The sequence below is a fragment of the Eschrichtius robustus genome, chromosome 8, assembly GCF_028021215.1.
Source record: "Eschrichtius robustus isolate mEscRob2 chromosome 8, mEscRob2.pri, whole genome shotgun sequence".
NCBI lineage: Eukaryota > Metazoa > Chordata > Mammalia > Artiodactyla > Eschrichtiidae > Eschrichtius > Eschrichtius robustus.
Genome location: NC_090831.1, coordinates 49,601,670 through 49,626,942, shown reverse-complemented (window position 1 = coordinate 49,626,942; position 25,273 = coordinate 49,601,670). Strand labels below are relative to the sequence as shown.

At 36.6% G+C, this 25,273-nt stretch overlaps 1 protein-coding gene across 3 annotated transcripts in view; it reads left to right on the top strand.

The window, feature by feature from the left end:
- The window catches only part of SEMA3E (semaphorin 3E), a 260,934-nt gene that overhangs the window by 134,175 nt on the left and 101,486 nt on the right, over positions 1–25,273 (top strand). For all 3 annotated transcript variants that reach the window (XM_068550460.1, XM_068550461.1, XM_068550462.1), the window contains one exon: positions 16,915–17,075. In XM_068550460.1, coding sequence (XP_068406561.1) covers positions 16,915–17,075 — 161 coding nt within the window. The remainder of the gene's footprint in view (positions 1–16,914; positions 17,076–25,273) is intronic.

The window sequence follows — 25,273 nt, the reverse complement described above, 5'->3', positions numbered from 1 at the left end:
ATAGTGTCCGGTCTTACATTTAGGCCTTTAATCCATTTTGAGTTTATTTTTGTGTATGGTGATAGGAAGTGTTCTAATTTCATTCTTTTACATGTAGCTGTCCAGTTTTCCCAGCACCACTTACTGAAGAGGCTGTCTTTTCACCATGGTATATTCTTGCCTCCTTTATCAAAGATAAGGTGACCATATGTGTGTGGGTTTATCTCTGGGCTTTTTATCCTCTTCCATTGATCTATATTTCTGTTTTTGTGCCAGTACCATACCGTCTTGATTACTGTAGCTTTGTAGTGTCGTCTGAAGTCAGGGAGCCTGATTCCTCCAGCTCCGTTTTTCTTTCTCAAGATTGCTTTGGCTATTCAGGGTCTTTTGTGTTTCTGTACAAATTGTGCAATTTTTTGCTCTAGTTCTGTGAAAAATGCCAGTGGTAGTTTGATAGGGATTGCACTGAATCTGTAGATTGCTTTGGGTAGTATAGTCATTTTCACAGTGTTGATTCTTCCAATCCAAGAACATGGTATATCTCTCCATCTGTTTGTATCATTTTTGATTTCTTTCATCAGTGTCTTATAGTTTTCTGCATTCAGGTCTTTTGTCTCCTTAGGTAGGTTTATTCCTAGGTATTTTATTCTTTTTGTTGCAGTGGTGAATGGGATTGTTTCCTTAATTTCTCTTTCAGATTTTTCATCATTAGTGTATAGGAATGCAAGAGATTTCTGTGCATTAATGCTGTATCCTGCAACTTTACCAAATTCATTGATTAGCTCTAGTAGTTTTCTGGTGGCATCTTTAGGATTCTCGACGTCCAGTATCATGTCATCTGCAAATAGTGACAGTTTTACTTCTTCTTTTCCTATTTGGATTCCTTTTATTTCTTTTTCTTCTCTGATTGCCATGGCTAAAACTTCCATAAGTATGTTGAATAATAGTGGTGAGAGTGGGCAACCTTGTCTTGTTTCTGATCTTAGAGGAAATGGTTTCAGTGTTTCACCATTGAGAATGATGTTGGCTGTGGGTTTGTCATACATGGCCTTTATTATGTTGAGGTAGGTTCCCTCTATGCCTACTTTCTGGAGAGTTTTTATCATAAATCAGTGTTGAATTTTGTTGAAAGCTTTTTCTGCATCTATTGAGATGATTATATGGTTTTTATCCTTCAGTTTGTTAATATGGTGTATCACATTGATTGATTTGCGTATATTGAAGAATCCTTGCATTCCTGAGATTAAACCGCACTTGATCACGGTGTATGATCCTTTTAATGTGTTGTTGGATTCTGTTCGCTAGTATTTTGTTGAGGATTTTTGCATCTATGTTCATTAGTGATATCGGCCTCAGACCAATATCACTGATGAACAAAGATTTTTGTGACATCTTTGTCTGGTTTTGGTATCAGGGTGATGGTGGCCTCGTAGAATGAGTTTGGGAGTGTTCCTCCCTGTACTATATTTTGGAAGAGTTCGAGAAGGATGGGTGTTAACTCTTCTCTAAATGTTTGATAGAATTTGCCTGTGAAGCCATCTGGTCCTGGACTTTTGTTTGTTGGAAGATTTTTAATCACAGTTTCAATATCAGTGCTTGTGATTGGTCTGTTTATGTTTTCTATTTCTCCCTGGTTCAGTCTTGGAAGGTTGTGCTTTTCTAAGAATTTGTCCATTTCTTCCTTGCTGTCCATTTTATTGGCATATAATTGCTTGTGGTAGCCTCTCATGATCCTTTGTATTTCTGCAGTGTCAGTTGTTACTTCTCTTTTGTCATCTCTAATCCTGTTGATTTGAGTCTTCTCCCTTTTTTTCTTTATGAGTCTGGCTAATGGTTTATCAATTTTGTTTATCTTCTCGAAGAACAAGATTGTAGTTTTATTGATCTTTGCTATTGTTTCCTTCATTTCTTTTTCATTTATTTCTGATCTGATCTTTATGATTTCTTTCCTTCTGCTAACTTTGGGGTTTTTTTGTTCTTCTTTCTCTAATTGCTTTAGGTGTAAGGTTAGGTTGTTTATTTGAGATTTTTCTTGTTTCTTGAGGTAGGATTGTATTGCTATAAAGTTTCCTCTTAGAACTGGTTTTGCTGCATCCCATAGGGTTTGGGTGGTCGTGTTTTCTTTCTTTCTTTTTTTTTTTTTTTTTTTAGGAATTTTCTATTTTCTTTAATAAAAGTGGTTTCAGGAGTTCAGACTCTAGATTCCTAATGGCGGTCGTGTTTTCATTGTCATTTGTTTCTACGTATTTTTTGATTTCCTCTTTGATTTCTTCAGTGATCTCTTGGTTATTTAGTAGCATATTGTTTAGCCTCCATGTGTTTGTATTTTTTACAGTTTTTTTCCTGTAATTGATATCTGGTGTCATAGCATTGTGATTGGAAAAGATACTTGATACGATTTTAATTTTCTTAAATTTGCCAAGGCTTGATTTATGACCCAAGATATGATCTATCCTGGAGAAAGTTCCATGAGTACTTGAGAAGAAAGTGTATTCTGTTGTTTTTGGATGGAGTGTCCTGTAAATATCAATTAAGTTCGTCTTGTCTAATGTGTCATTAAAACTTTTGTTTCCTTATTTATTTTCATTTCAGATGCTCTGTCCATTGGTGAAAGTGGGATGTCAAAGTCCCCTACTATTATTGTGTCACTGTTGATTTCCCCTTTTATGGCTGTTAGCATTTGCCTTATGAATTGAGGTGCTCCTATGTTGGGTACATAAATATTTACAATTGTTTTATCTTCGTCTTGGATCTATCCCTTGATCATTATGTAGTATCCTTCTTTGTCTCTTGTAATAGTCTTTATTTTAAAGTCTATTTTGTCTGATATGAGAATTGCTACTCCAGCTTTCTTTTGATCTCCATTTGCATGGAATATCTTTTTCCATCCCCTCACTTTCAGTCTGTATGTGTCCCTAGATCTGAAGTGGGTCTCTTGTAGACAGCATATATACGGGTCTTGTTTTTGTATCTATTAAGCCAGTCTATGTCTTTTGGTTGGAGCATTTAATCCATTTACATTTAGGGTAATTATTGATATGTATGTTCCTATTCCCATTTTCTTAATTGTTTTGGGTTTGTTTTTGTAGGTCTTTTTCTTCCCTTGTGTTTCCTTCCTAGAGAAGTTCCTTTAGCATTTAGAAGTTCCTTTAAAAGTTCCTTTAGGTCTTTTTCTTCCCTTGTGTTTCCTTCCTAGAGAAGTTCCTGTTGTAAAGCTGGTTTGGTGGTGCTGAATTCTCTTAACTTTTGCTTGTCTGTAAAGGTTTTAATTTCTTCGTCGAATCTGAATGAGATCCTTGCTGGGTAGGGTAATCTTGGTTGTAGGTTTTTCCCTTTCATCATTTTAAATATGTCCTGCCACTCCCTTCTGGCTTTCAGAGTTTTTGCTGACAGATCAGCTGTTAACCTTATGGGGATTCCCTTGTATGTTATTTGTTGCTTTTCCCTTGCTGCTTTTAATATTTTTTCTTTGTATTTAATTTTTGGTAGTTTGATTAGTATGTGTCTTGACGTGTTTCTCCTTGGATTTATCCTGTATGGGACTCTCTGTGCTTCCTGGACTTGATTTCCTTTCCCATGTTAGGGAAGTTTTCAACTATAATCTCTTCAAATATTTTCTCAAACCCTTTCTTTTTCTCCTCTTCTTCTGGGACCCCTATAATTCAAATGCTGGTCTATTTAATGTTGTCCCAGAGGTCTCTGAGAGTGTCCTCAACTCTTTTCATTCTTTTTATTTTGCTCTGTGGTAGTTATTTCCACTATTTTATCTTCCAGGTCACTTATCTGTTCTTCTGCCTCAGTTATTCTGCTATTAATTCCTTCTGGAGAATATTTGGTTTCATTTATTGTGTTGTTCATCATTGTTTGTTTGCTTTTTAGTTCTCCTAGGTCCTTGTTAAACGTTTCTTGTATTTTCTCCATTCTTTTTCCAAGATTTTGGATCATCTTTGCTGTCATTACTCTGAATTCTTTTTCAGGTAGACTACCTATTTCCTCTTCATTTGTTTGGTCTGGTGGGTTTTTACCTTGCTCCTTCATCTGCTGCATATTTCTCTGTCTTCACATTTTGTTTAACTTACTGTGTTTGGGGTTTCCTTTTCGCAGCCTGTAGGTTCGTAGTTCCCGTTGTTTTTGGTGTCTTCCCCCAGTGGGTGAGGTTGGTTCAGTGGCTTGTGTAGGCTTCCTGATGGAGGGGACTGGTGCCTGTGTTCTGGTGGATGAGGCTGGATCTTGTCTTTCTGGGGGTCAGGACCACATCTGGTGGTGTGCTTCGTGGTGTCTGTGACCTTATTATGATTTTAGGCAACCTCTCTGCTAATGGGTGGAGTTGTGTTCCTGTCTTGCTAGTTGTTTGGCATGGGGCGTCCATCACTGGAGCTTGCTAGCCATTGGGTGGAGCTGGGTCTTAGTGTTGAGGCGGAGATCTCTGTGAGAGCTCTCGCCGATTGATATTACGTGGGGCCAGGAGGTCTCTGGTGGTCCAGTGTCCTGAACTCGGCTCTCCCACCTCAGAGGCTCAGGCCTGACACCATGCCAGAGCACCAAGACCCTGTCAGCCACACGGCTCAGAAGAAAAGGGAGAAAAAGGGAAAGAAAAAAAAAAAAAAGTAAAAATTAAAAGTATTTTTTAAATTACTAAAATAAAAAAAAAAAGAGAGCCACCCAGCCAATAAACAAATCCAGCAAGGATAACAAGCACTAAAAAGTAAACTAAGATAAACATAAAAATGAGAAACAAATCAGTCGTAGACAGCAAACCCCCAGCCTACAGTTGCCCCTAAAGTCCACCACCTCAGTTTTGGGACGATTCATTGTCTGTTCATGTATTCCACAGATGCAGGGTACATCACGTTGACTGTGGGGATTTAGTCCGCTGCTCCTGAGGGTGCATGGAGAAATTTCCCATTCTCTTCTTTGTTTACACAGGTCCTGGGGTTCAGGTTTGGTTTTGGCCCCGCCTCTGCACGTAGGTCACCCTCAGGAATCTGTTCCCCACCCAGATAAGAGGGGGTTAAAGCAGCAGCTGATTAGGGTGCTCTTGCTCACTCAGGCTTGGGGGGAGGGAGGGGTACAGTAGTTCACAGTTGGAATGCGGGGCAAGCCTGCAGTGGCAGAGGCCAATGTAATGTTGCAACAGCCTGAGGCACGCCATGTGTTCTCCCGGGGAAGTTGTCCCTGGATCGCGGGACCCTGGCAGTGGCGGGCTGCACAGGCTATCCAGGGTGGGGGGTGTGGATAGTGACCTGCGCTTGCACACAGGATTCTTGGTGGCTGCAGCAGCAGCATTAGTGTTTAATGTCCGTCTCTGGGGTCTGAGCTGATAGCAGTGGCTCACGCCTGTCTCTGGAGCTCACTTAGGTTGTGCTCTGCCTTCTGTAGGCACACAGGGAAGGAATCCCTTCTCCTCACACACCCCGAAACAATGGTCTCTTGCCTCTTTGACAGGTCCTGACTTTTTTCCGGACTCCCTCCTGGCTAGCTGTGGTGCACTAACCCTCTCAGGCGGTCTTCATGCAGCCAACCCCTGTCCTCTCCCTGGGATCTGACCTCAGAAGCCCGAGCCTCAGCTCCTAGCCCCCACCCACCCTGGTGGGTGAGCAGACAAGCCTCTCAGGCTTGTGAGTGCTGGTCGGCACCGGTCCTCTGTGCGGGAATTTCTCCGCTTTGCCCTCTGCACCCCTGTTGCTGCACCCTCCTCTGTGGCTCTGAAGCTTCCCCTCGACCCCCCGTCTCCGCCAGTGAAGGGACTCCCTAGTGTGTGGAAACTTTTGTTCCTTCACAGTTCCCTCCCAGAGGTGCAGGTCCTGTCTGTATTCTTTTGTCTCTGGTTTTTCATTTTTCTTTTGCCCTACCCAGGTATGTGGGGAGTTTCTTGCCTTTTGGGAAGTGTGGGGTCTTCTGCCAGCATTCAGTAGGTGTTCTGTAGGAGTTGTTCCACATATAGATGTATTTTTGATGTATTTGTGGGGAGGAAAGTGATCTCCACGTCTTACTCCTCTGCCATCTTGAAGGTCCTTCCCCTGCCCCCCCCCCCCCAGTTAATATTTTTAAAGGCTACTCTTTTTAAACCAATTGGATGGAACGGAGAGTTGGGGAGAGTAGAAGCAGGAAAATTGGAAGCCGTTTCACTGGTCCAGTTGAGTAGTTGTAGTGAGATGTTGAGGACCGATAGTATGGCATTCAGGGAAAGGAGAATCAGGACAAATCCTAGATTTTTGGCGAGAACCAAAGAACCATTTACTGAGAGTGGAAGCCTGAGAGAGGAGTTGGTTTGTAGGTAGAAATCAAGAGTTATTCTTCATTTGCTCAATTGGAAAAACTAGTTTGTTAGAGTCCAGGAGAAGATGGCAAGTAGGCATTTGGCTAAATAAATATGGATTTGGGGGTCAATATAGGAGGCAAGAAATTGAGTATCATATTACTTTGAAGAATTTCAGTTATCAAATATTTGAACCAGTGTATGATGAAGTAAAAATTCGATTCCAGTTTTAGTTAATTTGCTTGTTTGTTGTTATGTGATGGAGTATTTATTAGAGAAAACATTATAGACCAATGATCAATAAAGTTGTTATAGAAAGGTACAGAATTTCAACGAAAACATAAAAATTTACGTGTGGGGGAAATGGGTGAATGTGTTCAAAAGGTACAAACTTCCAGTTATAAATAAGTCACGGAGGTGTAACGTAGAGCCTGGTGTCTATAGTTAACAGTACCGTATTGTATCAGTATATTTGCAAGTTGATAAGAGAGTAGATCTTAAAAATTCTCATCATAAGAAAAAAAATTATAACTATGTGAAATGATGGATATTAACTAAACTTATTGTGATAATCATTTCACTATATACATATATCAGATCGTTATGTTGCATACCTTGAACTAACCCAATGTTACATTTCACTTATATCTCAATAAAACTGGGGGGAAAAGCCCATAAAATTTATGCTATGTATTAGCAAGTTATATTAGTCTAACATTTAAAATGATCAACTACAAAATGAAAAAGTGGCTGATAGACCTAGTCACCTTCTTAGCATGACCTAACTTCAATTAAACATATAGCCTGTATAAAATGTATTCGTTTTATTAGCATAGAGCACTTCTGGGTCAAGATAATATTGAAATATATTTATAATTTAATAGCTAATTATGCTAATTACCTGGAGGGGTTGTGTATACCTTAGCCAACTTTGTTCAAAAATCAAAAGTATCTTACAAAAAGCAGTTTTTTGTGGGGTGTAGTTTGAGTGACGGGAGTCAGGATTGTTCAGTGTGTGTTAGAGGAAATGCATTATGAAGTACTGTTGCTCGCTTATTTTAAATCCAATTCTAAGACAGAATACAGTGTAAATATATAGAACAGTTGTGTTTTATTATTCAAGTTTTAAATATTAAATGAGAGCCAATCCATAGTGAAATGATATAATCCAGAAAAAGTGGCTTTTAAGATATTACTGTAAAATGAATGCTATTTATACGTCTCACATTAAGAAATAAGTAACAAATAACTAAATGAAATCAAAGCTTTATTATCACAGATAATTTCATAGATTGTATGAAAATATTTTGAAAGGAAGAAGTTCAGATGATGATCAAACCTATAGCACACTATGATAATGCTTAGAGCACTTCGTTGGACTTCTAGGAACGTGTTTCCTTTCACACCCCTCCTCTCGATAAGTTTTAAATGACTAACAGTATAGAAATCATTACGGTATTTCACACATATTCTTGGCTTTGTTAACTTCTGCTCTGACTGAACATTTAAAACATCTTGTAGATTACTTGTTACTTAGAATTTTGGAATTCTCATAAACAAGTGTCCGGAAATCAACACAGAGTCAAGTTAAGAAGAGTAGGGTTGAAAGGTCAGTTTTGAGTGAGTCATTTTTCCCCTCCATGTGAAAGAAACTTTCTCATTGGCTAGTGTTCAATAAAAGCCTGACTATAAGTAAAAATTGACCTCCACAGTAGTGGCCTTGGGAAACTGCATGTTAAGCACAACATTTCTGATATTTTATAGTAGTGAGTAAATTATTAAGAAAATATTATGCCTCTTAATATAACTCCTAGTTAATCTGTGTATGAGAAAGGGTTGTGGATTTGGGAATCATGAGTGACTGGAAATAACTGTTAAAGCAAAACCAAATGAGTAAAAATGGATTCAATGGGGATCTTCAAAAATGGAGGTATAGGAAAAATCCAGAGGAAGTCTGAAGGGGATTGGAGTCTGAAGAGGCCAGTTGGAAAACATGGCCCTGAAGGCAGGGAAGATGGATGAGGAAAAAGTCTGGATCAACCATGGTCTCCTTAGGGAGGAGGAAACATCTCATAAAGGCCTCTGGCTGTAAAACCACTGTCACCGCCCCAACGGTGGCACCTCCACTGTGGCCAAGGCTCCACCTTTCCTGACCCACGTAGGGCTCCCCAGCTGAACAGCTGTGCCTGGGAGTTTGTTGACACCCAGTTCAGCCTCCGGGAGACCGAGCATGTTCCTTGATTTATAACATTTTTTTGGTGAACTGTTAATGACAAACTGGTTAATTACCCTGGATAATCAAGAATTAACTCTACTTACTAAAGCAAAACTATAACACATTAAAAATATGTTTCTAACATGGTTGAAGCACAAATTTCTACATTTAAGAACCTCGCCTCCTTCATCTCTCAACCATGATGTCACAAAACATAAAACTTAACAGTTTAAACATTTCTTAAATTCAGATGTTGACAAAGCACCTTTAATCCTGTGGAAAAACAGGCAATGGACATAAAGAGAAAAATGACAAAAAGTGACAATAAGGTACTCTGAGATATAGGAAAGGATGCTTAACTTCATCCATAATAAGAAAATTAATTTGTATTTCCACAATCAGATCTGCAAAAATCCTAAATTTTAATAACATACTGTTCTCTTAGGTGATGCGCAACAGTCACTCTCACATATAGTAGTAGAATATTAAACTGATATAATTCCTATGGAGGCACATTGGCAGTATCTGTAAAAATTTATGAACTCATGTATCTTTAGGCCCAGTAACTCCACTCTAAAAAGTGGAATGTATATTACAAATATATTTTCACGTATATGAATTGGCATATATTCATGTATACACATTGTTAGCACTGTTTTTTAAACCATTTTTTAAAATTGAAGTGTAGTTAATTTACAATGTTGCATTAGTTTCAGGTGTACAGCAAAGCGATTCAGTTGTACATTTATATATATATTCTTTTTCATATTCTTTTCTATTATAGGTTATTACAAGATATTGCATATAGTTCCCTGTGCTATACAGTAGGTCCTTGTTGTTTATGTTTTGTATATAGTAGCTTGTATCTGCTAATCCCAAGTTCCTAATTTATCCCTCCTCCACCCCCTTTCCCCTTTGGTAACATAAATTTGTTTTCTATGTCTGTGAGTCTTTCTGTTTTGTAAAGAAGTTCATTTATATCATTTTTTTTAGATTCCACAGATAAGTGATATCATGTGTGGTGCTGTTTTTAATAGCAAAAATTTATAAGAATGCAGTGCCTGCCAATAGCTGATTCATAAAGTGGGATATTATGCAACTGTATCCTCTCTGAGTTTTGGTACAGAAAGACTTTTAAAGTATATAAAGTGAAGAAAAGCAAAGTAAACAACAGAGCTTATATTATGATTCTTTTTATATACAAAAAGTTAGGAAAGTATTAAACACCTATATATTTACCTTATTTGTTGTGTAGGTGTAAGAAACTCTGGAGGAATACCCAAGAAAGTAGACAGGGTTTGACCCTTCGGGGTGAAGGAGTGAGAACTGTACAGGGGGAGTGAGAACTGTACAGGGAGAGTGAGGCCAGATGGAAGGGAATCTATCATTGTAAATCTTTATATTCTTTCTGGTTCTGAACCGTAAAAAATATATTCTTAAAAAAAAAAAAAGTAAACCTGCCTGATTCTATCCAGTATGTAAGCCTGAAAAAACTTACCTCTAAAATTTATTTACAGAAATAAAATGAAGAATGCAAAAATCTGATCTGTGTTATTTTTACATAATTACATTGATTTTTAGTATCCCTCTGAAACCCCAGATCTAGTACCTAATGCAGAGCATCTCAGTATGCATTGAATGTTTCATCAAAATGAATTACAATCTGTTATCCCAATCCTAAACAGCTTAAAATTTAAAAAAGACTTTTACCGTATTGTGTAAAATTTGATACCTAGCTTTCTTCCACTTAATCTTTCAGGTCTCTGCCTTCACAGTGCACCATGCTTTACTACTATCATTCTCCTCACCTGCTTATAATATATATATATATATATATTTTTTTTTTTTTTTTCTCCATCCCTTTTATTTAACTTTTGCCCCCTGCTGGCAATTATGCCCATCAAAACCAATTGGTATTTTTAAAATAAATCCAGTCATGTACTTGCTCTTAAAACCTTTGAGGGCCTTTCCATTATATTTAGAATAACATGTCCTAGTTTACAAGGCCCCAAAGCAATGTTGAATGAAGGACACAGGGTGGTCCCAGGTCAGGGTTCCTCTGGCCTGCAGGCTCAGCTTCGGAAGCTGTTCACTTAGGACTTGCTCCTTTGGTCTCCACTGGAATAAAATGTAATTAAACATTTAGGAGGCAATCAAAAATTGTTAAATCATTGACTTTTATGGAGTAGCACTTTATATTCTATGATTTTGTTCAGTTCAATGATTTAAGTATGTGCACTCACACACATAGAGTACATGCATGGACGGTGATTCTGTGTACCCTTTGTCCCATGGTGCCCTTGTGTGCGTGCACGAGTTCATTGACCTGTAAGGCAGAACATCGCGTATAATACTGAATAATGATAATTTATATAAGATAGGAACATAAGGAATATTAAAATTCTGACACTATTATTTTTCTTGACCGAGGAAATAAAAGGCTGTTTAATGCCTAGGCTATTCATGTGTACTTTTGAACTTTTTCTGCTTTTGTTGGAAGCAGTTTATGATTAAAAGTTGGAACACCACAATGCCTGTTGTGGACCTTTGACTTATAAGAAAGATAGAAATCTAAAAGTTCAGAAGGTGCCTGAAAGGCTGGCCACAGTCCATTGCTGGAAAGACCAATTAGGAAGCCCTGTTTACACTTTAAAAAAAGTTAATTGCTTATTTCTTTACCACTCTGTTTCAACGTTACTACAAGCCATTAGTGAGTATTGATCAGGTCTGTCAAAATCATCAAAGCATGCAGTAAGAAACCTTTTCCTTTGGAATTGTTAAGAAGTTGAAGAAATTTCTAACCTTTATTTCTACATTTCATTTTCTTTAATAATGCTGACTTTGTGTGTGATTCAATATTTTATTGTTGAATTAACTTTAAGACATTGAGTAAAAGAATTGATTTGGAAAATAATAAAAAGTTTAAAGTCCTGGGTCTCAGGAAGTCACTACTTTGCAGGTGACTGGTAGAAGTATGCATTCAAAAAAGGAAACACCCATCCCTAGGAGATCTATTTTTTGTTTGAGAACTTAAAAATATGTACTCTGTCCTCCCCCACCTTGTACATGGATGTGTGGAATTTAAATATATTTTGACAAAGTGAGGAGAACTGTCTCTGTAATATATTGATGTCAGTGAGTTTTAAAACTATTTCCCTTGCAGTTTTAAAAGAAAGACCATGAGAGGAAATGACTAAATCCTCTGAGTATGCCTTCATTGACAGCTGATAATTAGCAGGCAGCTTAGCAATAATAATTAGTTCCCTCTTGAGAAAATTTCCGGATGAACCCTGAGTTGGTGCATCCCAGTTTAGTCTTGTTTCTTTGTCCACTGCCTCCCCCAAGTAATTCGTGTTATTTTTAGAGTAGGAAGAACTCAAGATGAGCTTCCTCCGTTTACCCGAGTCAGCACTGTCCATTATTTGCACTGTGTTTTCTGGAGATTACCTGAGATTAGAGTTTCTTTGTCCCCCTCTTCCTGTATGTTTTCTGATTCTTTCATCTAAGCAGCCTGCAGCAGTGCATAGGGATAAATAAGTCAGCCATTGCTTGGTAAATACGCCGAGTCCGCCGACTATAATTTGGTGCGAAGACCAGTATTATGACTTAAAATGCTGGCTCTAAAACTAAAAAGAGGAAATATTCTTAAAGAAGGAGGGAAGCTTCCTGCTTGAGGTTTTTGTTTTGTTTTGTTTGCCTAAGTTTATACCAAAAAATTTTTCAATTCATTTTGAAACGCTATCACAAGTTACCTACAAATATTTCAGTTTTCTTAAAGTAAGATGTATAAAACTGAAAATGTCACCAATTAATAAAGCAACATGAACACGTCCGTAGTTATTTGAGACAGCTTTTTAAATACATATGAAAGGTAATTAAAATTAAAATTGATATTAACCTAAATTTTCCTCTTGATGTTCTTGCTGTTGAATTGTTTTGAATTATATCAATCCCAGCTGTTGAATATTGGGAAAACCTTCCGTTTTACTTTATTATTAATATCAAGCTCTGCAAAAATGTATTCAAGTTCAGAAACATTATAATCCCTTAATAGACTAGACTTTTCTTAGTTGCTTCTATAGGGAGTTTTCTATATAAGGCTATGGAGTCACTGTTTATAAGGAACAAGCTTTTAACAAGTCAAACAATCTTGATGCTCTTTGTCTCTGGGGACCAGAATTGGGGGTGACTAAGCTCTGTGAGTATACAGTGGTGATAAACACCCCATCTCACATGGATCATTAATAGCAAAGCTCTCTAGTCAACCTCTTATTCAAATTTTGGCACCAACAATGACCAAATAACCTTAGCTGTGCACTGAATCTCTTAAAAACTCTCTTTTTGCAATTAGAAAACGGAGGTAGTTGTAGGTCCTACCTCGTGGAAGTGCCCATGATTAAATGAGATGTTTAGCCAAATATCTGGGCAACCCTGATCTAGTCAAGTTGAGACCTAAAACTGATCATCACATCAAGCAGTACTGTTAAGCAATTCATTTAGTTTTTCTCTTGTATTATAGGGACTTTTAATTTGAATTTTAAGAAGCCTGGGGTCAATTTTGATACTCACTTTAACAGTGTATAGGATATTAGAGAATAACCTTCACTTAATAGCATTTATTCCAGCGTTCCCATCTTATTTTCTTTGTTTTTTATTTCCTTTCATTTTAGCACCCCTAGCAATATATTTGTTTGTTCAACTGAATATATTTGTATGAGTCATCTCAGATCCTTTTTGGAAAGATGCAAGTTAAATAAATAAATAAAAGTAGAAAATTAGAGTTAGTATTAAAGCATAACTATGCACAACCTTTAAAAAATGTTGCTATTTTAGAATGCCTCTGTGTCTGTTATTCCAGATATATGTCTAAAACACAAATATTTACACATAACGGGTACTTTTAACCTTTCCTGACTTAAAGTCGAGGATGTTGGAGAATCATAGACAGTGGTTAGTACCTTGATTCTGAAATTTCCACTGAAAAGTCTGAACTCCTTAGGAATCAGTCGTTGGCATTATTCTGTTGGATGGTGATGGTCAAAGTGGAGAGTTGCAGAAACATTCAATGCACAGCTCTCATATTGGGAACATGTTTAAAGAAAACTGCAGCCTATTTATTGGATCTTATATTTTTTAAAAATAAGTTAGGAATTATCCCAGGAAGTGTCTTCGTAAGTGAAATGAAATTTCTTAACTTACTGCCTAAGGCATGTACATGATATTCAATTTTATGTATCCAAACGTATCTTGACAGCAATTTCCTCTGAGGCGATATGAATGAATCAAAATAAATTAGCTGCAAAATTCCTGATAACCTAAAAGTATTCCCTGACCCTATAATCATTTAAATATATGAAAAGTCATAAATGAATATTTTAACTGCTTCCTTTTAGGCAAGCTTAAATAAGGGTGGTGGGATATGTAGACTTGTTCATTGATCACTCCCTCCATTTGTTAAGATTCCAAAAAATATAGATTCAGCACTGTACTTTGAAAGGCTGTAGAATATCTGTGGTTGGGTTTGTTTATTTTTTTTGACAATGTTTTATCACCTCTATTTTAGAAATGCAATTTAGTCAAAGAATTAATAATTTTGAGTGTACAAGGGTGATTAAGATATGAGGAAACCAATCTAAAGAGGTTAAGTGGTTGTTCATAGTTACTCACGTAATTAATGGCAAAGCCAAGACCAGAACCTGGCTCTTCAGGTTCTCAGCCTACAGGACTTTCATTATGGCATATACATCTGTTGTACTTTGATTCTCATTTTTGTTTTTTTTTGTAATTTGTGTGAATTTTCATTGTAATAGTATATAGCTGTAGGATAGTCATTTATTCTCTGGGCACCTGAGTTTCTTCATAAGTAAAAGAAAGGACAGTGGTAATTCAAACGGTTACACTGTGGTTGTTTACTGTGGTGGAAAAAAAATGGATACATGTCAAGTCTGTAAGAAATTAACATTTAAAAAATTTGCATTTGTTGAAATTTTTCCCTTTGCATTTTCCAGTCTACATCTCCACAAGAACATGAGTTCATCTTTGTGGTCTCATGGGATAGACTTCTTCATAGAGATGGGAAGATGGGTCAGAATAAAATTTGATTAGAAGAAAATAAGACTGATGGGCCGGTAGTTAGTCTCTATTACTGACAAAGAAACAGGAACGATGACCTTTAGACTATAAAAATTATAGTAAGCATAGTATGCATTGCAGAAGTTGGCAAGTCATAAAAACAAGTAGAAGTTTTGATGTCTGTATCTCTTTGTATGTACAGAGGTAATGAGGTTCTAATGACTCATTGGGAAAAAGCAAGGTCATTCCATCCCTAGATGGAATTCATTTATGGAGTGCCTCCTTTACTGGTTGAGCTGCCTTTCTTTCCAATTCATACTTTTAAAAATTGGCACTGACTACACTGTGGCAGCACTTTAGGGTAGCGCCCTCATGTTTGATTCCTTTCATGGCTTTCTCTCGTTTTCCAGCCAACTTATTCTCCTAAGCTTTGTACACTACTGTGTTTGGTAAGTCTGTAGTTTAGAGACCTGCTAATTCTAGCTAGTGTATAACCATTCTTTGAACAGTTGAATCTTTTCAGATAATGATTTCACCATGCATAATGCTTGAGGAATTTTAGCAACATACTAGAATAACTGGGGAGGCTTTTCTGGAAAATACTCCACTTAGCAGCCCTGATGTAAAACCATAAGTGATTACATGTGAAGACAAGGTGTAATGGCAGTGAGAGCTCTGATTTATATTTTTGTTATGGTATTGAATCCCTAAAATACGCATCTCTGTTTGTGAATGCCTAGTTAAGAAGGAAAACAATGTGATTCTACCTTGACAAAATTACTGAGTGGGAAAAAATGTGTCTTCCAGGATTCAAGAACCCCTAATCTCTCAAATTCCTTTTTTTATCTTCCCTAAATAAAGCACATTATTATTATTTCCATCTGTCCCTCAAAACTTTAAGTTCTTTATTTAGGTGAATGGTCAAATGATTCAGTATCACAAGTTTTACCTTTAAAATAATTTAATAATTTGATGTTAGCAAAATTGGTTGTTTTAACTAAAGGTTTAAAGTTAGCACCATTCCACAAAACTTTGGACATCAACAGTTTTTCAGAGTAGAGAAATAGAAGTTAATACATTCGTAATAGAGGGGAAAAGATACTCCATTTCTCTTTTCTCAGAAACAGGCAGTGTAAGAGTGGGCAAAGTGCTATGGATTTGTCATATTTCATACTGCCGTCTGGGTTTGAGTGTTCTGGTTACCAGTATTTCACCTTCTTTGTCAGATGCATTAGGAGCTGACCTTTGGGAAATGAAGTTATCTTCTACCTTGTCAATATTTCCAAGGAGCCTCTTTAAGAAATCTTCAGCATGCAGGGTTTCGTATTAATTCTCTCTCATCCTCAAAGGCTCTCACATGATCATTTACCAACCTTAAATAGTGAACTGCCATATGCAATTAAATAGCTTCAACAAACAAATACACACATATGAGAGGTTTGCCAGATTCTGGCTTTCTAAAATTAAATGTATGTTAACTAAAACAAATAATTTGTAATTTCTGAAGTAGGGGTGAATGCATAAACACCAGCCCGAATCACAGTGGTAGAAAGTAGATCCCCATCAGTTTTAACAGTCTCCCACTGTACTGAATACTACCACATTAACAACCCTGATAGTTTCCATTCTTGGACAATTTGATTTTGGACGTGACTTTCAAAACCAGTTTCAAGTGGAAACATTTTTTCTGAGTTGTTGTTCATCTGGAATTAAATGGACTTGCTTTGGGAATATTTATTGTAGAATTGGGATTTTTGTTATACATAGAAAAGTAAATATAAAAGTCATAATGGAATGACTTTTCCGTGTAGCACTTTACATTAAAGTTTGTGAAAAATAATTCTTTCTGTATTTAAAAACATAGGATATTTACCTTACCTATTAAGTTGAATCGAAGCTTTTCATTTAATAAACTTATAAAAGATGTTAGTTTGTGCACATCACAACTTATTTCCATTATAATTTTTTTTACACACTGAACAAATATTTAAAAATTTTTTTCCGGTTTTATTGAATTATAGTTGATGTATAATGTTGTTTTAGTTTAAGGTTATGACATATTGATTTGATATATGTACATATCAAGAAATGATTACCACAATAAGTTTAGTTAATATCCGTCACCTGACATAGTTAGAATATTTTTCTGTTGATTCGAACTTTTAAGATCTACCATCTTAGCAACTTTCAAATACACAACTAAGTATTGTTGATGCACTATATATTTTTAATCTTTTTGAGTAATAAATTTTAAAGACTTTGTATTTATGATAAAATGAATGTTAATTGCACAGTATTAATAGATATGAAAATACAGCCATGAGAAAAGTGTTATAAAGGTGTTTGTATTTTCTCTTGCGTTTAGTGTACATTTTCTTTTGCATTTCAGAGCTCTTGGATCTAAACAGAACGTCAGTCTTTCATAGCCCTTTTGGATTTCTTGATCTCCAGACAATGCTGCTGGATGAATATCAAGAGAGACTCTTCGTGGGAGGCAAGGATCTTGTGTATTCCCTCAGCTTAGAACACATCAGCAGTGACTATAGAGAGGTATGGAAACAGCAAACTATATTTCAGGAGAGAAAGAAAAGGAGTAAGGGAGGTATCTTCTTGCGTGGGTGTTACTTGGATTAGATTTTTCATTGTCTTGGCCATTTAACATTCTGAGTGATAATATTACTGAAATAAATAAAATATTCATTAAAAATAAAATCATTTTGAGAAAAAGTTATAAATGATGGAGAATGAACTTTTTTAGCACACCACAGATCTCTGTGTCCCCAGAAGACTTCTGATTGGTGCACTGGACGTTTCTCTTGCCTGATGGCCCTTGTCACCACACCCAGTGTCCTGACACCTGGGTTTGGAATATGCTGATTTAAAGTGCCTTTAGCACTTACTACTCTAGAAATCCCAGCCTGAAGAAATACCGATGTGTGAACTCAGTATAGCTAACTCATATATTTCTGTTGGTGAGATCACTAATTCAGGTGGATGCTTTTTAAACCTGAAGGATTAAAGTATATTAAAATAGGTGAGCACCCAACTTTTCTGAGAAAGATTAACTGTAAGAAGAAAAATGGTTCTTATAACTCTGTGCTTATAGAGTTGAATTGAGCTAATATGTTTCCAGAAATATTGATATATCAACCTTATATAAAACATGCAGAAATTTTTATAGACCATAGGATATTTTTGGCATAAATGTATGTATTACATAATACATTTTCTTTATAATTTACTTATTTATTTTTATGTTTGTCGAAATGTACAGTGTCCATATTTTTTTAAAGTCATTTTTAAAAAATGTATCATAAAAAGCAGCATACCTTCATCCCTGACAGTTCCTCATCTCTAGAGGAAATCATGTAAAACTCTCATTTCTTCTGGTTCTTACCTCTGTATGTCTAAATAACATTTGTGTACTGTTCTTTCTCGGTATCGTTAATTTTAGATAGTATCTGTTGACTTTCTGTAAAGGAAGATGAGGATTTTAGCTTTCTTTTCTTGCAGTACCGTAGCTAAAATATCTGCACTATTTCACCAGCAACCCCTACTCATCTGCCCGGTCATCTTCCCAATAGAGCTGTACCACAACTTTCAGCTAAGTAATAACTATTTATATTATTATAATTGGGAAAATGGATCACACTTCTTCCCGCCACCCCAGATGAAATATTTTCTCTTTGTTTCATTTGCTTAGATTACTTTTACTCATTTTTCACCAAACTTTCTACCAGAGTTCTTATACTCCTCTCAATATTGTAAACCATATGGCTTTCCAAATCAGTTTTTGGTTTTTAAACGAGATGCGTCCTTCCTGATTCTCTTGTCAGCCCAGAGTTGAACTTCACCATCATGCTGGAGCATCCCCTCAACCTCCCAGTCGTGTGATATTCTTTCGTAGTTTAGTCTGACATTTTACTGAAACACACCTTCAATTAGCTTGCTGAAGAAAGATCCAAAGTAAACTTTTGAGGTTTTTTTTAATGTTTAAATATAGTATTATTCAGACTCCACACAGAATTGGTAGATGAATGTAAAATTCTAGAATGAAAATCATTAGCTCTAGAATTTTGAGGATGGCGTTCCATTGTTTTCAGACTTCGAGTATAGCTGCAGAGAAGTGCGATACCATTCTAATTTCAAAATTTTATTTATAAGCTGTTTCCTGCCACCCTGTTCCCCTAATCCTGTCCTCATGCCCTTCTGTGTTTTAACATTTTCTCAAATGTTCTTTAAGGTTTGATCTGTTTTTCATTCACTGTGTTGAGACACAGTGGGCCTTCTGCAGGGGAAAGCCTTGGCCTTCAGCTCTGGAAAATGTTCATTATGTCTTTGATGTTTTCCCTTCTTTCCATTTTCCTCCTGACTCTCTTTCTGGGACTCCTATAAGGCAGAATTTTGTTCTCAATTGTCTGGCCTGCTGTTTATTATACAGACGTTGAACGATTTCTCCTGATTTCACCCACACCCACCCCTTTTCCCATTTTCAGAGGAGTCCTAGACTTCTAATTCCTGAGAATTTTTCAAGTTCGTTTTCATGAATCAGCTTGTTTATTGGCTCCCTTCACCTTGCAGGCATTTAGTTTTCAGCTTTTCTCGTGTGGAAAGCCAGTCAACACTTGTCCATATGTTGTAGAACTTCCAAAATGTTGCTAGTATTTCTTTGGCATCTCCACTCAAGTTCTATTTGTCCTTTTTGCCTTATGTCCTTTGGCTACTATTTTAGTTGCAGGATGAAGTGGAGACACATAATATGTTTAACTCTTTCCTTTTTTTTTCTATCATCCTTAATCTTATTTTCTCTACAGTTCTCAAAAGAGATGATTGCTCTCTCTCTCTCTCAATGTCTATCTATAATATATATTATAAAATTGTATATGTATTTATATATATAAAACATAAATATACATTATTTGTATTATACACACACACATACATCATTTTGGGGGATTTTTTTATTGAAGTATTGTTGATATCCAATGTTTCAGATGTACAGCAAAGTGATTCAGTTATGTATATATGTATATACATATATATATTCTTTTTCAGATTCTTTTCCATTATAGGTTATTACAAGATATTGAATATAGTTCCCTCTGCTATATAGTAGGACTTTGTTGTTTATCAACTTAATATATAGTAGTTTATATCTGCTAATCCCAAACTCCTAATTTATCTCTCCCCCGACTGGCTTTCGCCTCTGGTAACCATAAGTTTGTTTTCTATGTCTGTGAGTCTATTTCTGTTTTGTAAATAAGTTCATTTGTGTCATATTTTAGTTTCCACATATAAGCGATATCATATGCTATTTGTCTTTCTCTGTCTGACTTCACTTAGTATAATAATCTCTAGGTCCATCCACGTTGCTACAAATGACATTATTTCATGAGTAATATTCCATTGTATGTATATACTACGTCTTCTTTATCCATTTATCTGTTGATGGACATTTAGGTTGTTTCCATGTTTTGGCTATTGTAAATAGTGCTGATGTGAACATTGGGGGGCATATATCTTTTCAAATTCGAGTTTTCGTCTTTTCCAGGTATACACACATAAATCTTTAAGACCATCAATGACCTCTTTTCTCCAGACAAATTCAATGGATTTTCCTCTCCCTTTTATGGATGGTCATTTTCCTCTTAACTGTGGTGTTCACCACATGGCCCCCTTCTTTTTCTCTCGGGTAGATCATCTGCACACTCCAGTTCTTTGAAGGAATAGCTAAGCTAGGGGTGGTTAGAATGGGGGCCATAGAATAGTCTCTGTTATGGGATGATTTCCTCCCCCAACCCCCAGTTCATATGTTGAAGCCCTAACTCCCAGTACCTGAGAATGTGACTTTAAAGATGTGATTAAGTTAAAATGAGGCAATTAGGGTAGGCCTAATCCAGTCTGACTGGTGTTCTTATGAAAAAGAGGAAATTTGGATACATTAAAGAGACATCAGGGATGTGTGCCCATAGAGGGAAGGCCATGTGAGGACACGGTGAGAAGGCAGCCATCTGCAGGCCAAGGAGAGGCCTCAGAAGAAACCAGACGTGCCAACACCTTGAACTTGGACTTCTAGCCTCCAGAACTATGAGAAAAGAAATTTCTGTTATTTAAGCCAACCAGTCTGTAACATTTTGTTACAGCAGCCATAGAAAACTAATAAAATCTCCATATTAAAATTATAAGTACGTGAATATGGAAAGATCCTTCAAGGGATCCGACACCCAGAAGATTAAGAATCTTTGCATTAAGAAAGTAGTTCTTAAATTGCTGTGCTTGGATCTGGATCCTGTAACTCTCATGGACTGGGTCCCTGAAATCTGCATTTATGACATGCTTTCTAGATGACTTTTATGTACACAAAATCTCATAACAGTTTTCCTGAGCCCTCATTTCCTATGTGGAACTAAGGCCAGGAGTTAGCAGCTTCCCACTTTAATGTGATTCTGCTTTAGAGTAGGGTAAATTGAATAACCTACTATCCTTTATTGTTTTGGCCTAATTGTACCCTAAGGCCTTTAATGCTAGAAAGACTGCTTTAATGGAGGAAATGACCTGTGAAGACTATATAAGGATAAGAAACCTGGAGAGTGATGAGTTTTTATGAACTGCATCTTAGGGAGCTAAATAGAATAGTATCTGGCCGTTGAAGCTTCAGGGTTCCATCCAGCAAGGATGTCACGGAAAGCAGCTATACAAATTATTAAATTGAATAACTTTGCTGCATTCAAGGGTAAATCCTTGTTTTGTGGGACCTGAAGTATATACAGTTCGCTGGGCCACTTAAGGAAATATAATTCAAACTTAAATTTCAAAATTGCTAACGCCCCTCCCAGGGCCACAAAAGGGCTGGGTAATCGCGAGGAATCCTGAGACGTAAGCTACATTAGCTCTGAGGTGACTTCACCCCACCTGTATTTGTTACTTTATACTTTTCTTGCCTATTTCCACAGAATGATTAGCAATAAAACTCCACATAGACGTTCTGCATTTATTTTCAGCAACAGCAGAGTTAGACAAGGTCTACTTCATAGACAGTCTGTTTAAAAAAAGTAGAGTTAAGAATGAGAGTTGGTGCCTCAGTGCTGTCCAGGCTCTGAAGATGTGATGTTTCTGCTTCTTGGCCAGGCTCTCCTCCTGTCTTTCCTGGATCTTACTCCTTCAATTATTTACCTGTTATTATATTTTTAATCTCTCCTGCTTTATCTCTGGGTTTCTTAACCTCAATACTGTTGACATTTGGAATAAGTCTAGGTTGGAGCAGAGGGTGTCCTGTGCCATTGTAGGACGTTTAGCTGTATCCCTGGCTTCTATCCAATACACTCCAGTAGAATGCTCCCCCTGAGTCATGACAATCGAAAAGTTTCCAGACACTGTCAGATACCCCCTGGGAGGCAGAATTACCTCAGGTCAGACCACTGTGTCTAGCCCATCATTTTATAAGCAGGATAGAGACCTCTCATTTAAAAAGTCCTGCCGTAAACGTATATCTACTTGGTGCTACCACATCCCTGCTTCTTCCCCTGGGATCAGTCACCTTGGAAGAGTAGCCAAAGCCCATTTTCCCCACTTTCTCACTTGCCATTTATTTCTTAGTTTTTAATATCTTTTAAAATGTAATATGTGATACATAAAAGATATAAATAACGTAAATATGTTAGAAAGCATAATAATAAAATAAATACACAGGAACTCACCACCCAACTCAAGAATGACAATATCACCATTCCCACTGCAGATGCAGCTACCTTTTGTTTCCTGCCTCTTTGCCTCCTCATGCCTCCTGCTGCCTAGAAGCAATTAGCTATGCTGAATTTTGTTTATTTTTTTGTTTTTCATAAGTTTTAAAAATTATTTTATCATAACGAGTGTTTTCCTATACAGTATATTGTTTAATGTTACTTCTTTTGAGCTATGTAAAAGTGATACACAATAGTAAGTTGTCGTCTCCTGGGGTTGCTTTTTTGTTTTGTTTTATTCAGTATTAGTTATTAGAGTCAGTCGTGTTACTTGTAGCTCTACTCCCTTTGTAGGGATAGAAGAGTGAATTAGGAACACAAAGTAGATTTCTAGGTTCAAATCCTGGCTCTGCATTTATAGCATTGGGTAAATTCCTTAATCCCTTTATGCTTTTACTTCCTCACTTGTTAAAGGGGACGTATTAGGCCTCTCCAAGGATGAAACTGAATTAATATATGCAAAGGACCAAGAACCATGCTTGGCACACATGTATAAGCTATGTATAAGCTATCCGTAAGCTCCTGTTATTCACTTTGGTTTGTATGTAATATGTTGCATCATATGAAGCCATCAGACCGGTTAATCCTCACTCTCCCATCACCAGGGGTACTCCTCTGCCTGACTTCTTCTACCTCCCTCCTTGTTAGTGAACGTGCTCTTTCTCCTTTTATGAAACGCCATTTCATCTGCACACGCTCTGCATCCCAGTCTATTGACATTTCTCAAGGACTGGTTATCTTCTGTCTGTTCTACATTATTGTTTTCTTTCTCTCTACAAAATCAGCAACAAATAGGTAGGGCCTTGTATATGGGTTCTCAACTTTTCTGTATGTCATGGATCCATTTGGCAGTCTGGTGAAGTCTATGCACCGTAAATGCATTAAATAAATATGTAGGATTACGAAGTAAAATATTGAAAAAAGGTTATTAAAATATAACTACATTGAAATACAACTATCATAATATAAAAATAACAATTTCTAATATGAAAACATGTAGCTTCTTTATTAATATTAAATAAGAAGTCTTAGCAATAGTTCTCATAAGTACCATAATTTCAAATTGATGGTGAGTGTTAATAATATTTTGAGATACCTGCAGCAACTCTAAGTTAATATTAAAATATTTGTTATTTATCTTGGTTATTAAGCCACAGATACTATTAATACTACTGAGGTTAGTTTTCTACATTTATAAGATAGAAAAGCTAAATTTCAGTTAGAGGTTAGTGCAAATAATAATGTAATTTTTTTTTCCAATCAAAGTTGGTACATTCCCTGAATTCTTTTTTCAGGCCCCAGTTAAGAACTCTTGCTCTACAATTTTCATCTTAGAAAGCATTTATTAAAATTTTGAGTAAAAATAAACATAAATTTCTCAGTTTAGCTGTGATAGGTCCTCAGGATCTACTCTTGTCTACGTTTTTAGTTTAATCTCCACTTGTTCACACCAATACATTGGCAATCGGAGCACTTCTTTTTGCACTTTTTTCTCCCAGCTTTATTGAGATACGATTGACATACAACACTGTGTATGTTTAAGGTGTATAACATGTTGATTTGATACACTTGTGTATTGCAAAATGACCACCACCACCGCTTTACCTAACACCTCTGTCACATCATGTGATTCTCATCTCTTTTTTGTAGTGAGAACATTTAAGATCTACTTTCTTAGCAACTTTCAAGATATTATACAGTATTAACTATAATCACCATGCTGCACTTTAGGTCCCCAGAGCTTATGTGTCTTATAACTAGACGTTTTTACCCTTTGGTCAACATCTTCTCATTCCCCACCCATCTCCCCCCAATCCCACCTCTGGTAACTACCATTCTACTCTTTGTTCCAATGGATTCAGCTTTTTTAGATTCCACATATAAGTGGTACCATACAGTATTTGTCTTTCTCTGTCTGACTTATTTCACTTACCATAATGCCCTCAAGTTTTATTCATATCATTCTAAATGGCAGGATATCCTTCTTTCTCATGGCTGCATAATATTTCACCATGTGTATTTTTGTATGTATGTGTGTGTGTGTGTGTATGTGTACATACCACATTTTTTTTAATCCATTCATCCCTTGATGGACAGAGGTTGTTTGCATATCTTGGCTACTGTGAATAATTCTGCAGTGAATATGGGTGTGCAGAATATCTCTTTGACATTCTGTTTTCATTTCCTATGGATATATATATCCAGAAGTAGCATTGCTGGATCGTATGGTAGTTCTATTTTTAAATTTTTTGAGGAAACTCCATGTTGTTTTCTGTAGTAGCTGCACCAATTTACATTCCCACCAACAGTGCTCAAGGGTTCCATTTTCTTCGCATCCTTGCCAACACTTGTTATCTTTTGATTTGTTTGATAATAGCCTTTCTAACCGGTGTGAGGTACTAGCTCATTGTGGTTTTGATTTTTATTTTCCTGATAAGTGGTGATGTCCGTCACCTCTATTTGCTCTTTAATGCTTCTTTATCCTTACATTTTCCTTCTTTGGACTAGCCTTCACACATACCCAATTTTTGCTTTTGTTGTTTTAGCTATTTCCTTCCTCCTCTAAACTAGAATTGGAGAAGGTTCTCCCAGCCCTTCCTTATCCCTTGGTTTGATTTTGATTCCCATGTTGTATTAAAAGTGGCTGTTTACTTATCAGTGTACTTTGTCAGTTGGATCCTTAAGAGTAGGTACTAAGTTGCATTCATCTTTGAAGATGTAGGCATGCAAGGAATGTAGACACTAAAAAGATGAAGGTGTCTGTTTCTAATATTGACATCGTCCAATAAATCTGTTCTCTTCAGTGTCTGCCCTCTTGCAAATCCCATTGTACTTATTGTAGAACCACTTTCAGACTAATTTTGTCTGCCTTCCACTCTCTCCCTCCCCAAGCACCTACCCACTTCCCCACTGGCAAACAGGGTAAGGAGCCTGTTTACAGTATGGTAATAGTTTTTACTTTGGATGAACGTTAATAATACCTAAGGATCTTGTAAATGTCTATGCCTT